The 15651-nt window shown below is 37.2% G+C and overlaps 1 protein-coding gene across 1 annotated transcript in view; it reads left to right on the top strand.

The window, feature by feature from the left end:
• The window catches only part of UNC80 (unc-80 homolog, NALCN channel complex subunit), a 244241-nt gene that overhangs the window by 222563 nt on the left and 6027 nt on the right, over positions 1–15651 (top strand). Inside the window, 6 exon segments of the mRNA XM_037850187.1 lie at positions 45–229; positions 766–931; positions 2296–2475; positions 5373–5511; positions 8017–8073; positions 14916–14997. Coding sequence (XP_037706115.1) covers positions 45–229; positions 766–931; positions 2296–2475; positions 5373–5511; positions 8017–8073; positions 14916–14997 — 809 coding nt within the window.

The following is a 15651-nucleotide window of genomic DNA, read 5'->3' on the forward strand; positions in this document are numbered from 1 at the left end:
AGCACCAGTCCTCAGGTTCGCTTTTCTCTTTTGCTGGTGTGAAGCGCTGAAGGTGATTCTAGTCTGCTTTGAGAGGCAGCTGGGAAGCCAGTGGTACTGGCTGAGCCTCCAGGTGAAGGAGATGGCTCTGCGGAAGGTGGGAGGCCTGGCCTTGTGGGACTTCCTCGACTTCATCGTGCGGACCCGAATACCCATCTTCGTGCTCTTGCGTCCTTTCATCCAGTGCAAGGTGCGGTGTGTGCTTCTCCTCCTGGGAGGGACAAGCCCATGACTGTGGCACTCTCCATTAAGGCAGGATTATAGCAGGAGTGCTTGTGGGACATTCTGGAGTTTCATGCTCAGGCAAGGACTCAACCAGAAAAACAGCCCCCAAACTAAATTCCAGAGGATAAAATCTCATGTTAGAGGAAACATCACAGTAAGAGCATCATCAGAGTCTATAAAACTTTGCTTTTCCTCCCTGGAAAAAAAAAAAAGGATTGGCCTAATGGAATGACCTGAGAATGTTCTCTTTCTTCAGTGGCATGACTGAGATCTGATTTTAAATAAACATATGAAAAAGATGGGATAGTTCTGTTCCTTTTGTGCCCAGATTTCTTGGGACGTTTATTTATTTAGCACTTCCTGTGTTAAGACACTGTTCTAAGAACTTCACATGCATTACTTTTTGTCATCCTTATAATCAACTATGAAGTAGATACAATAATTAGCCCATTTTACAGCTGGGAAAATTGAAGCCCTGAGAATGTTATGCCTTCTTTTTAGCTTCTGGCCCAACCAGCAGAGAACCATGAGGAGCTTTCTGCGCGTCAACATATTGCCGACCAGCTGGAGCGACGCTTCATACCACGCCCTTTGTGTAAGAGCTCGCTCATTGCTGAATTCAACAGTGAACTAAAAATCCTAAAAGAGGCTGTTCATAGCGGATCAGGTGAGCATGCATGGGGTTTTTTAAGTTTGATTGACTAATGGAATACCCACCTACAAAGAGTCCCTCTGTCCAGGTAACTGCTCTTTTGGACCATGGGCACTAGTAGATCTGACCAGTGATCATGGTCAACATGTAGGAATCATGGGAGTTTGATTTTGTTTCTTTCTTAAATATTGTTTTCAATCTCATTTTAGTAGTTAAGCTCTTTCTAGAATATTTAACTGAAAGAAAAAAAACAACCTGTTTAAATTCTGACCTTGATTTCCTTTTTGGTAAGGATGAGGGAACTAGCATTCATTGAGGAGCATTTATTATATGGTAGATTATTTCATAGATGGTGTCTAGTTTAATCCACACTACCTATAAGGTACATAGTTGAAAGTCCATTAGAGAATGGGAAACTGAGGCTCATAGAGGTTAAATAATTTATACACATTGAAAGCAAGCAGTGAGAGGATTTTAACCCAGGTCTATATGATTATAGAGCCTTTAAATTTTTACAAATCGAGGGGCAGCGGGGGTGGGGGAGCAGTGAGGGATGATTGAATAAGAGTTGGCACTAGGAAGAACTTTATCTTATTAAAAAAATTCTTTGGATTATATTGTTTTACTTTTTACAATTGTGTTAGCAGATCACTAGAGAGGAAAAAAGTTTTCTGCCATTAGAGGGCAGTCATTACCCACAAGTAGAATATATGTGTTTTTCTATCCCACACACCCTGCCCCCCACCTCCCCTTTCTTTCTGAAGGTTTATTGTTGTTTACGGACAATGTGTTAAAAGACAAAAATGTTGACAAACACAACCTTGGTAAAATCCATACATTCCCATTCAAATATTCTGCTTTATAATAATAAATCTGACGTAGACCCAAGGAATATTTTGTCAGGTATAATTTCCAGAAAAGGAGAATGGGAGCACACTGTTTTGATTATGTATTCTTATTTTTATTGCGGGATCCGTATCAGATACCTTATTTACCACTTCTATATGCTTGTATCAGGTAAGTTGTGTTTTTCAATAAAAGCTGGCAAGTTGGAAGCTACAATCTGGGTCAAAATGAATTTGTGTCCTTCTAGCCTTGGGAGAGGACATAGAAAAGCTGTAAGAAGGAAAACCATGTGGAAGCACTTTACATTGTTAGCGACAGTATGCTCTCACAAGGTAGCTAATGAATTGCAAGTACAGCCGGTATTGATTCTTAGGTTTTAACAGCCCCATTTCCACTTTCCACTTTGCCTGAACGATCGTCTGTCTGGGATACACTCTTTAACCGGCCTTTCCTTAAAAAACACTGGGAAGCAAACATGTGCGTTCTTTCAAGATGGTCACTGTGTGCTTCCTTCGGTCTCTCACACCCCTCAGCCTACCAAGGAAAGACGTCCATCAGCACCGTGGGCACCTCCACCTCTGCGTACCGCCTGAGCCTGGCCACCATGTCCCGCTCCAACACAGGCACCGGCACCGTCTGGGAGCAGGACAGTGAGCCCTCCCAGCAGGCCTCCCAGGACACGCTGAGCCGGACTGACGAGGAGGAGGAGGAGAGTAGGTCACCCCACAGACGCAGGGTGGGGAACGCTGTCAGCTAGGCGAGCCAGAGCCCAGAGCCGGGAGGGAATTCTGCCCTTTAGAACTGTTCCGGTTCTGACGCCCCAAGTCACTCTTATAAAAAGCATTCCTCATGGAATTGTGACCGATTGCATGATTCCTAATCCCTGTTCTTCCATAAATTCCATGATATTCTCGGCCACTTAAAAGGAACTCAGGCAAAAAGTAAATCTTTAGTGGCCCCTAGATTTTCTCTGAGTTACAGTATACATTCATCCTTTTCCATTAACTCTGTGGACAAGTCACTAAAGAGCCTTTGTTTCTTCTTCTCATGTACATCTTGCTTAGAGGGTTAACCGCCACTTACACGACCCCATCGGGCAGAGGAAAGTGGGCAACACATATGCTCAACACCAGGAAATAGCTAGTTGGCTGTACCAGTCAGCTTAAACCAGCAGGCTACCCTGAGGGGACACAGCCCAAATGTGAGTTAAGAGAGTCCCCAGTGACTGGGTCAGCCCAAGAGCTTCTAATGCATGTGCTAAAAATTGGGGGTTATAAAATAGGGGAAAATCAAGTCAAGAAAATGCTTTATATGCTTGCTCAATAGGAGTAGATTTATAAAGTTAAAGAGGGGTGAAATGTTCCATTAACTGCTACTTTCATTTAAGGGTGGTTTTAATTGCATTGATGATTTTTCACTTGTGTTTTAAAACACTGATAGAACTGTTGTAGTGTGCTGTCCATGCCTTAAGAATTAGAACAAAATCTAGATTTCTACCTAGCATATCAACATGCGAACAACAAAAAAGAAAAACGCCCACTCTGAACTAAATTAAACAAAGGAAATGGAGGCTGAGTTTAGAATTTTAATTAACTAAGATTAATGAAAGTGTCTTAATGCCCCACCACAGTTGGGTATGTAGGAGGGAAGAAATAAAAGATTTGTCAAAATAGGTAACAGCACTATTTTCAAATCTAGCTTCAGGTTTAATCAGAAAACAAAGTTAACTAATCATATTGTGCTGCATCTGGCATGTAGACACATTGTATCTAAATTTTCCTGGTAATTGCTCATGGAAATCCCCTACAATTGTAATTAGGGAAATCTTCAAAAATCTTGCCCAAGAAGACAAAACAAAAAAAAATGAAAGAAATAAATCATCAGACACTTGAAGTATCCATTAGGTCCTAGTAATACTTCAGAACTTGAGGTAGATGTGTATTTTTCTTCAGTGCTTGAAGCACTTTTTTTAGTGACTGGAAATTACACCACCTATCTTTAGTTGAACTAAATACAATTTTCAGGTAACCTGATTAATATATAGATGATTTAACCATTAGGAAGGAGCCAGGGAAGAAAAGTAGAGAAGATATTAATACATTTATTACCCAAGAGCCAACACTCATACAACTAGGCTGACAAGACAAGGGATAAAACGGAGGTATGCAATGTTTTGCTAATATCTCTGCTCTCAAACATCAGAACCATCCCAATAGAAGCAGGGTTGCTAACAAATGGTATGGTGTGGTGTTGAAGAGAGTATATATTGATTTATAAGGGGAGGAGTATGAAAGCCAGATTTTTGACTGCTTTGACTTAAACTATTTTCCCATTCAGTCACCAGGACGTGTAGTAAAACCTACCAGATACAGGTGAAACACAAGGCAGTTTGAGAAAGATATTCTCTGCCCTGTAAGATCTTAGAGATAGTCTTGTAGAGGAGATAACAGACATTTGCAACAAAGAACATTTAACCAAAGGGGTAACAGAAGAGAGCACATGATTGATTACCAAACAATATTGAGGGAGTAAATGGTGTTAAGTGATATATGAGTTCAAATAAGGTGGGAAAATCAATAGGATCTGGGAGAGGCCTTTGTACAAATAACTAAATCTATTTGTACAAATAGCTCAATCTACCACATTTTTCATATATTTGGCATATTTGCTTATTTTCTTCTCTGTGAATACATTTGAAAAGGAAATAGTATTCTAGAACAAGAATCTATGTCAAGTCAATCATCATAAGGCATACTAAAAGCATATTAACACTTTTCATGTTTACGTCTTCATTTGAAATAAGTTAAATGAGAAGTACAACCACTAGGGAGTTTTAAATAAATGATGTCAGGTGGATTTTATATGGTAGTAGCATAAATTCCTCAAAGACCAATATGTTTATCAAAATATGTTTACTACTCAGCAACAAACATTAGCTCACTTAGAATGTGGTCACCTTGCAACAAATACTGTGCTATAGTTAACTTTTATATGTATTTGTATGCAGTGATTTCTGCTACTATGAAGAAAACAAGATTAAATAATTAAAATTTGGGTTAAAATAAGTATTTACTTCAGAATTTTATGGATTTTTAAATATTTTTCCAAATAATGTCTGCAGTAGTCTTTCTCTATGCAGTCTAAAAATCAAGAAATATACTGAATATAATTCTTGAATGTCAAGGAAAGGTACTTGACTTATTCAATAATGAAATCCCTAATTGAATTTTTATTGGAATGTTTTACAAAGGTATAGTTTAGCTCTTCTGAAGCCTGTAATTTGTAGGTTTCCATTGACTTTCAGAAATAATCTACCTGTAAAAATGGACAAGAAGTTTACATTTAATTCATTATACCTGTTCTAGTGCAGGAGGGTGAGAGAGGTGTGGACATGAAGAATTATCATTGTTCCCTTTGTACACATAAAAACTAAGACACCCACCACCACCACCACCCCCCCCCCCCCCCCCCCCCCCCCCCGCCGCCGCCACCTTCCCCAAAGCCCCAAGGTTGAACTCAAGCCAAGAAGGTATTCCGAGCCCAGTTTTGGTTTGGGTTTTCTGGTCAGCATCATAGTTTCTGTAACAGTCCATTCCTTTGCCCCTTTCAGATGACTCTGTAAGCATGCCTAGTGTGGTAAGTGAACAAGAAGCTTACCTCCTGAGTGCCATTGGAAGGAGGCGATTCTCCAGCCACGTCTCCAGCATGTCTGCACCTCAGGCTGAGGTGGGCATGTTACCCAGCCAGAGGTAAACAGCCGTGGATCTTGTATACTCTGCATTTTGGAACAAGGGTAGAAATTCTGAAAAGTCACTCCTGTTATACTACAAAGGCTGAAAGAGAAGCAAGCAATGGTAATGATTTTGGGTAGCACATTCATCATATGGCTTTTCAACAGGGTACTTCAGGCGACTATTGCAGAGAGTTTTCTAAGCCAGGCCAGTAGGAGTCCCAGTTTCTGATCTAAGCATTGTCTCCCCTTAAAAATTTTCCGTAAATAGTGGCATGGTTTTCTTTCTGGTTGTCAAGTGACATTTTGGTATTTCAGGTTTATCATTAGGCTAAACTGATAATGAGTACCTGGCAACTGTATAAGACTAACTTGATATGTTTGGTAAAGCTTAAGCTTCCGATATATCACCAGATTCCAGTTGGAGGTAGTGATGCTTAACCAAGCATAAAAGGGCTTGTGCTACTATGTGTGAGCTTGGGCAAGGCATTTAACAGCTGTCAGTTTACCCATCTGTGAAATAAGGAGTTGTCTTTTCATGATCTTTAAGGTAACTTTTTTATCTAAAGTTTTATGATTCCATGACTGAACTCTTAAATATTTTCTTAGAAAAAGAACATGTATAGGTTAAAAATTTCCAAGATATATAAACACAATAAAAATATATACAGAAAATGGTCTCTGATAAGATTCAAAATGTCGTTTCAGAGACAATGATATTTAAACTTCAGGAATTGAATGCTGTTTTTCAAAGAATTGGCCTTACGTGATTTTGGCTAGTTTGTTCTTCATTTATTTGTTTATTTCTTTATTTTTCAATACCTAAAGATTCAATGTAGTATAATTCATACATATAAAATAATAAAAAAGTACTTTCTAAAGTACAAGTAAATTTAATTTTATGCAGACATATTTACCCTGTATCTAAATCTTTTATCAAATAGTTCATGAACTACACAGATGAGATAAAATTTGTGACATAAAGCCTAAGTTTGGAGAATATAAAAAAATAAGGAAAAACAGTAAGATGTTTAATAAGTAAATTGCATACTTTTTAAGAAAAGCAATCTTATACAAGTACTATTTAATTATTACAAAGATTGGCAGCATATAAGCATCCCTGTCGTTGTAAGAGACTGTTTTACCTGTGATTTAGTAATTTATCTTTGAGAAGAAAGTCTTACAAACAAAATTTCTGAACAAAATCAGAGCTAACCTATAAAAGGTTGAAACAAAGATGTAAATTCTTGTAAGTTAATACTGGTAGCTATCAATTAATTTTCAATTGCCAGCAGTATGCAAGATTCTATCAAGAATAAAGGAAAACTAACTAGCAATGTCTTAAAAACTTTTATTTTAATTAGGGAATTGTAAGATTTTTAAATAAGAGGTTTTTATTAGGTACCAAAAATAATCAAGCTGTCAGTTCCCTTTCTACATATCCCCTAAAAGATTAACTCATTTCCAGGGAGAAAAATTGTTCTATTGTGGATGTACTAGAAATCCAGAAAAAATAATACAGTTAAACCCTTGGGGCATGACTCTTATTTTGAAAGACTGGTGAAGGTGATACTATCTCTGTGAATGAGGGAAACTGAGCCTTTTCCTGGATACTAGAGGCCATTTTTACAGTGTACAAAGAGGTGAACCTCAATTCTTTTGACACTACAGTTTTCTAAGTGGTTGCAATTTGGTTCCATCCAATTTAACAAGGATTTATTGAGTGCCTCATGGGTGCTTAGCTCAATGCTAGGTACTGTAGGAAATACAAAGTACAACACAGGTTCTGCTCACAAGTCCCAGTTCAAATGGCTCCAAATACGTCAATAAACTATTTAATTATTCTCTCACCAACCTGACAGGTTTCTTCTTTTGGCATTTACATTTCAGTCACTAGAGGTTGGAGAGTAAGGAGGTAAATGCAAGTTCCATGTGAATTTTCCTGGGTATCTACCCTCTGTTAACTTGCATTTCATTGCATAATTAGCAGAGAAAGTTGGGTTGTTTGTTTTCTTTTAATAGTATCAGTTCCAAGAGTTTGGTTGTGGCAGTTTGTGGTAAGTGGTTTCTGTGTGATAATGTCACAACACACAAGAAAGAAGCAGAGCCCAGGTCAAAGAAACATGATGTACATAAAGCAAGTTAAAAATAATAACAATCCAGCTAAATAAATGTGACCAGAAGAATGCTAATTTCATCTTCTACAGATTCATTCTCCAAAGCATTTCATAGCTCATGTGACCATTTGGAGCGTATTTTAATCCCAACACTTGACCAATAAATAGACCACTCCTCTGAGAGGTATCCATACAAAGTCCTCCTCCCCCTTTGCCTTGAGTCCTATGTCTCAGCAACCCAGCACGAGGTGAAATGGTTGACTGTCTCCTTTTCCTTCCTTGTTCCGTTAAATTTATTTATTTATTTTTGGTTCTTGAGAGCAGAAAATTGCATGCCTTTTTTCTTTTTCTTTCATTTTTTTGCATTTTCTTTCCCTAAATGCTTCATCTCCCTACCCCTCCTGCAGTGAACCTAATGTCCTCGATGACTCCCAGGGCCTGGCCGCTGAGGGCAGCCTCTCTAGGTACAGTGTCAACGCTACCTGTCTATTGGTGTCTGTGCTGGGAAACTCCCTGTTCCCTGTCTCCTCTGTCTCTCTGTCTCCTCTCGCCCAGTCTTGATATCTATTTCCATTCCTTGCCCTTTGTTGTTCATGATTACACGAGCCTGGAAGTCAAAGGTGTAGCTAACCCGCCTTCATTTTCAGCTTCAGAGCTCAACCACAGTGGCTTAAAAAGCTTACTGAAAACTCTGTGGCGTTTCTTTAGGGGCTCGTCCCATAGATGTGTAAAAAGTTTGATAAAACAAATGTTAAATTTATCCCATCTAATTATTCCCTCCCACAACAATAGTCATTAAAAATGGTTTTGCAGGAGTCTTAATACAACGCCTCACCATCAGGAAGCCCTTTATTAAATCGAGACAGGTCTTTTAGGTTAATACTATGGATGGTAAGGAAGTAAACAATGATGATATATAATAAGAATAACAATGCCAATGTAATTTAAATACTTACCTCTCTTTGATGCATGCTATTTGGCTGGCTATTATAGTAATGTGTTCAAACAACTCTTATGTAAAGAATTTGTGTCCCAGAAGGAAGGTGACTCCAAAACTTGCCATGAAATGTAAGACACAAACATTTCTTGGTAAGTAAAATAAATCTTATTATGCAAACAATACAATTTATTGGCTGTTGATTTAAAGCTTCAGAAAGGGGGGCTGCACCTTTAACACTCAGATAAACCACGTCAAACATTCCTAATCTTGTGCTTTTGATTCACACTTCTCAACTAATCCTCATTAGGGGTTATGCTTCTTGTTCATCCTAAGACTGCCTCTGTTCCATCTCAAGAGAAAACATTCCCTTTAAGGTTTGCATTATAAAGTGAGTATAAGATATCTGTGTTTATTGCTTTATCACAAGGATGAGGAAATGTTGAGAGGCTGTTCCTGTAAAAAGTCGTTTTTTTTCCTTTTTGTTTTTCTTTTATTTGCATCTTGCTCAGATTTCACATTTTCTTTTGCAATTGAAAATGGGAAATTTAGTACATTATCAGGTGTATCTTTTTTATTTTTATTGGCCCCATAATTCATGACATTCATTTGTGTTTGCAAGCCCTTGCCTTGAAAAATCAGTCTCTTATTGGTGGTAAATGTGGAAGTACTGCAGAGTACTATGGGGACTAGGAGCTAAGGGGACAAGGAAGAAGTTGGGAAACAAATCAGTCCTTCAGGATGTCTTCTCTTAGTTGTTCACGGTGTTTGAAGAGATCTCAACCAAGCTTAGCATGGTGACCGTTGCTTCAAAGAATGAGTTTATTTAATGCTTAAAATTACATTTGAGACAGGAGAGCCTTGATTAGAAGGTAGTTTCAGTGGTCTTCTGGCAGTAGAATGTATTAAATCAGACTTCCATTTGGCCAGCTTCATGCTAGGATTTTTCTCATTAGGCCCCATCCTATTCTTGCTGAGTAAGTCCAATTCGGGGTTGGTGAGAGAAGGCAGGGGCTTGAGTGGCTTTTTATGAACTCTCCAAAGTATTCAGCCCTCTCTGGCAGGCTCTGGTTTCAACAATGATTGATTTAAAGTCATCCAAACTAATCTGGTCTGCTTCGGGTCCAATGTCAATAAAGATAAACCTAAAGTTCCTTCTTGGTAAGACTGATTCAGAACCAAAGCTTTAGAGTTTATCAACAACTAAATTAGTCCATCCTGCTAGGATTTTGACTGTTTTAGATCAACTACTGTTGATCTATTGTTTCTGTGACTGTTGTTTTTAGGACTGGGTGTCACTCACCCTAGTTGTGGTCAATAAACAGGAAGATGAGGCACTTGCCTTGGATTCTGTAATAATTTTCTTAATGCAGTGGCATTCCACCAGTCAGTTGCACATCCACCTTTGCCATACACTGCAAATCCTATCTCTTGGACTTGGTCATATCACCAAGTTCTCTTTGGAGGGAGGAGCTTTTGTCATTTACTAAGAGGTGGGTTTACAAAATAGGACATGTACTTTTATACTTTGGTTTCTAGGCTTTCTTATTTGGGGACTTCCTTATGCTTCAGACCCAAATCCTAAAGAAGCAAGTAGGGCAATAACCATGTAAATTACATTTAATATACACCTGAGCACCCCGGACCTAAAATATGCCCAAAGTAGTCTTAAGGAAAATCTGGCTCTAATGCCTAAAGAATATTGGGAAGCACATCTAAGGAAAAGTAACAAATCTGCTTTTTCCCCCCATAATATTTTGCCAGACTTTCATGGGAATTTGCACTTGTTTTAGGCGAAAGAAGCAGGTTGGACTGGGTGGGATAAATGAGAAAGAGACCAAGATAACTCTGATAAGTAGGTGGAAACCAATAACAAAATTTCCAGAGCTATTGAAAATTTCTTCTAGGATTTTTTTTAACCTGTGCTAATGAGTTTCTTTTAGAAGATTCATAACAAGAAATAGCCTGCTGGAAGCAGTATGCTCTGGAGAAATGATCCTTTCTTTTGGAAATTAATAAATTAAAACATTATTCTATGGGACAGTTCTTTTATCTGGAGAGCATTGCTGTCAGAGGTTTAAAATCTCATTGTAAATGTTTCTTCCCTGTCCACATCCCAGACATAATTTCTTTTCAGAAGAATAGAGACATATAGAAGGTTATCCAGTCACTTAAGACCAGATGATTAGGCTTGAGAATTAGATTTTGTTTGGACACATTAGAACTGTTTGAAAGGCAGGAATTGGCAATCATCTCTAACGTAAAACATATTACAATGCTATTTGATTCTGTAATTTTAATCTCAGTGGAAAATAAGAAAGTGGCTCAAGTTCGAACAAGACTATAGAGTCTGGGTGAGATGAAATAAAAATAACTCTATTTATTAGAACCTATCTCATGATCATCCACATTTTCCAAGTATGAAAACTTGGCAAGTACTTTCAAAGTACAAAGGAAAAAATTAAAACTGCCTTTTTATGTAGCTGAGAATTAATGGTTGAGAAGATATGTGTTGTGATAATAATACAGATTAGTAGTTTGCCATTGCTATATCAGTCCTTACGAGATAGCTAGGAACCAGATTATTCCCTTTTGAAAATCTAACTCCAGCCTCTGACTTCTAAATTCTATGGCACTTAAAGTCATTTTCTTGGCTATCATGAAGGCTCGTATTTTAAACAATCTTTTATTGGGAAAGATGAAAGTAGGATTTAGTCATATTGTTTATTTCCCTGTTCTCTACAAATGCCTTATGGCTCCATTGGTGCTGGCTTTATACAGTCTCATTACAAGGCCATCACTTCAGCGTAAATGGTTATTCTGTATGTCTTGTGTTCCATCTCTAAATTTCCCTAACCATATTAAAATTCCAACTGAAAGTGCACATGAAAGCAATGAAAATCATGAACTGACTTTTCCCTGTGCTTGCCTCATCCAGTGCTTCTACTTAAATTTTTTATTTATGAAATATATTTTTTGTAGTTTGATGTGAGTGATATTAATTTTTATTGTATTACTGAAGGGCCCTTGTTCACTTAGACTTTAAGAAATACCATGAGAAGGTATATATTCCATTAGAAGATACATACATATATGTGTGTGTGTGTGTGTGTGTATATATATATGTATATCTATGTGCATATATATATATATATATACTACAATCCAGGTCAGCACTCTGAAATAGGGGGATAGAGGTAATTTGTGCCATAGTTGCCCTCCTAACATTGTCTAAATTTGGCTCTTTTATAAATTTCTTTGTTGTATTTTAAATATGATGCTTTGTTTTTGTAGATAGTGTCTGAGTCACGCCAGTTGTGCTTAGTATCTAGATCCTTATATGATTTGCCACGATGATGTTTGGCAGAGACTCAAAAATGCAAGAGATGATTTATTTCTAAATATGTTGTAAGATGTTAGCTTCAGTTTATAAACTTTTATTTGCTTTTATCCTTATTTTCTCCCTATTATTTGGCCAAAACAGTGGAAACCAGTCATTTTTCATTCCCAAAATTCAAAACTTCAGGAAACCTGAGATGTGTATAAGGAGTTTTCAGAACATGTCCCAATGATCTGACATATTTTGACATATTCTCAGCTTTTAAGATTTATTTGTAATAACTATGGTACATGAAATAGATATTTCAGTTATTCAAAATTATCCAACAACCTACTGGAGTGTAATATTTTTAAATTTGAGATCATCAAGTAAAACACATTATTTCCTTTAACGGGGAAAATTGTTTTGATTATTGTAGTTGTGGTAGGTGAGAATTATAATGGAGCTGTTTCAAAAACCTGAAATAGAAAATGGGGCATAATACTGAGAGGCACTTAGTGTATAACACCTCAGTCTTCTGATTGATTTTAGTTTTGCACATCTTATGGTCATAAGTCACAAATCCTGCAGATATCTGGAATATTATGTAATGTGGAGAGAAACTAAATTGAAACTACTTTTCATATATCATTCACATCTGATATAGATCCTGAGAAAGAAGTATGGTCCATGTGAATGACTCTTCAGATGTTAACTTCTCTGGATGTTTATTATAAATGTTTCCTAACTGTACATGATTAAGTCAGTCTGTGTGTTCTAAATGTAAATATGTTAGCATCACATTTTTAGGGAGAGTATAGTTTATTAGCTGGGATACATTTCCAAGGACATGTTCTATAATTTCATCTTTGAGGTACACATTCCATTGATGAAACGCTGTATCATTTACCTAAAAAGATAATTGCCAAAGCTGTAAGCTTGATGCATTTCTTAGACATAAGCCTCTCTACCCACAGAGAAAATTCTGATGCTTATGATCTTCCCTTAGAATAATCATTGTAAAATTACCATTATGCTTTGACATTTAACATTCCCTGAGTAACATATATTTCTTTTCTTTTCTTGCACCATTTTTCTTTTACAATCTTAGATTACTGAATAAAAATGAGACAAGAGGACTGCCTCAATTTCATTTTCTCTGCCCAATTATTTTCAAAACATTTTATTACCCACTCCTTCTTAGTATTCTAGAAGCAATAAACTGATTACTAACATCAGATGCAAAACAAGAAAGCATGCTATCTACATCACTTTTCATGTTCAAACCATTTTACATCAACTAACTTCTCTTCTCTACCTTAATGGGAGGTAGGTGGTAGGTATTAACCTCCCTTTATGGGCAAGGGAACAGAGGTAACATTTAGATGTCCATGAACAATCGATGCCAATGAAAGCTTTCCTCGGTATTTGGGAAACTCGTTTCCACTTTTGTGGAAATGATAATTGAATACTCTTTCCAATTCAACAGACACATGTTAAAATATATAATTAATAAGGAGATGTCATTTCAAACATGCCAGCAATATAGTCTGAATTGCTTATCAAAATTTATGACATTGTGCCTTTGGGGTAATTTTCCCTCTTCATGAAAATGTCATATATGCTTCAAGGTCATATATCTACAAAGATAATGTACATTGATCTTTTGAACTTCAAGAGAACAAGAAAGTTCAAAAACACTTGTTTTGGGTATTTCTGGAATTTTGTGTTGTGTATCCCAGGTGGTGTAATTATGGTGTGATTATGTCCATATTTCATAGAAATTTGATAAACTCATTTGGAAGTCATTGATTTTCTTCTGGTGGAAATATGAGTAAGACTTTTAAAAAATGACAGACATGACTGTGTCAACCATATGATGACTAATCAGTTGCTAATACAATAGGGGAAACATATGATTGCTCAGCTTGCCATCTGTTTCTCTCCCTACAACTGCCGCCAGGTATTTAGGTAGCTCTTTTTTTAAAAAATGAAAATGAAGGGAATGTAGTCTCTTTATTTTTTTTCCTGGATGGCTGATGACTCTAGATTCCTCTGTGAAATACTTTACTCTGAAAACTAACTGTAGATGACTCTCCTTTTGCAAAGGCAAAACGGAAATTTAATTACCTGTTAACCAAATAATCACATTGGCATCACCCACAGAATTATAATGTTTTCTGGGGCACAGTACATTTCTTTTTTTACCTTCCACTCCCATTATAAATACCTATTCTACATGCATGCAATGAAGAAGGATTATGGACCATGTCAGTATTTTTGGCTTCACCCAATACTAAAATAGTGACCTCTGCCAGTAGTCATTTTTGCATAAAAAAAGACACACAAACACAGTAAATTTGGGAGGAGCAGGTTGTTGATTTTATAAACTGCACAGCATGTCTGAGTGCAGTTACTGGATCTTAAAGCTCCTGAGTTGAAATGAGAGCTCAATTATTTTGTCAGCCTTTTAAATCTAAAACTAATGTTTAAAAAACATTTGATTGTTTACCCATGTGACTATTCATTTACTCAGCAGTCACAGAGACTTCAGGCTGCAAACATGTGTTGAATGTGCCTTCACCCAAATGGAATCTGTGTCTGATGTGTTTGATATTTGTCCATCTTATTTTCATTTAAATTAAAATTTTATGAAGGTGTTCCCATCCATGTGAAAGAATTGTTTGTCTGTTCATCACCATCTTTTCCCCTCCCCTTGGAAAAAAAAAATTGAGATTAGAATATGACTCTTAAATCTTTTGGTGGCTTCCAAACCAGGGGTGTGATCGAAACAATGTTTTGTTGACTGATAGATATGGCATTAGTGATTGAAAACAGAATCTCAATTTTGGCAGCTTGGGGCTACAAGGCCTCGTCCTCCCTCCTAAACCTTTGAAAATTCCATCCCAGGGACTCTTTCCCAACCATCCTTCAAAGATAATGGTGTCTTTGAAGTGACTGTTTCATATAAATGATTTTGGCTGATACATACCATAGGATGGCCTTCTGTGCTCTCTCCAGGGTACACTAACACTGTTGATGCTTGGCAGGGTGGCAAGTGTGCAGAGTGAGCCAGGCCAACAGAACCTCCTCATTCAGCAGCCGTTGGGGAGGAAGAGGGGCCTGAGGCAGGTAAGCAGACCCTGAAGGGAAGGGAGTCATCCTATGAATGAAAGCTCTGTTCAATTGTTAATGCATATGTATATTAAGGTTATATTTTGCCTTCTCCCCACCTGAAATAAGCAGTTCAGAGCAACTTTTAAAACATGGTATGTGCTTGGGCAAGCTGAGAGTTTTTAGCTTCTGTTTTAGATCTGAATCTTCTTATTAACAAAGCTGATTACTTAGCAAAGTAAAAGGCCTATAATTCTATTTGTTCCCTATCCAGAAACCTCCTTCCTTAGCCATACTTAACTGACAGAGGTTGATGTGTTGTAAAGTTGATTTAAGGCCCAATTCTGTGTAGAGACAGAGATAGAGTAGTCCTTTCTTCCTCATTCCAAGATTAATGATTCAATTTAAAACTGAAATGGAAGTAAAGCCATCTTTACAGTTTCTTTAGGTGGATTTCTTTTTCATTATTTTCTAAATAAAAATCTAAGTGAAATTTTGCCCTGTTGCTTCAATGGGAGCTTTCTAGCACCAGTTCAGGTAACACATTTTCCCAGCATCTGAGGGTTTTTCGTAAACCTCCTCTTTGAGCATTAGCATATGTTCTATCACAACTTTTAGATGAGCAAAAGGTGATATTTAGTAAGCAATAATTATTAGTTGTTTATCCTAAAG

The sequence above is a fragment of the Choloepus didactylus genome, chromosome 9 (assembly GCF_015220235.1).
Source record: "Choloepus didactylus isolate mChoDid1 chromosome 9, mChoDid1.pri, whole genome shotgun sequence".
Lineage (NCBI taxonomy): Eukaryota > Metazoa > Chordata > Mammalia > Pilosa > Megalonychidae > Choloepus > Choloepus didactylus.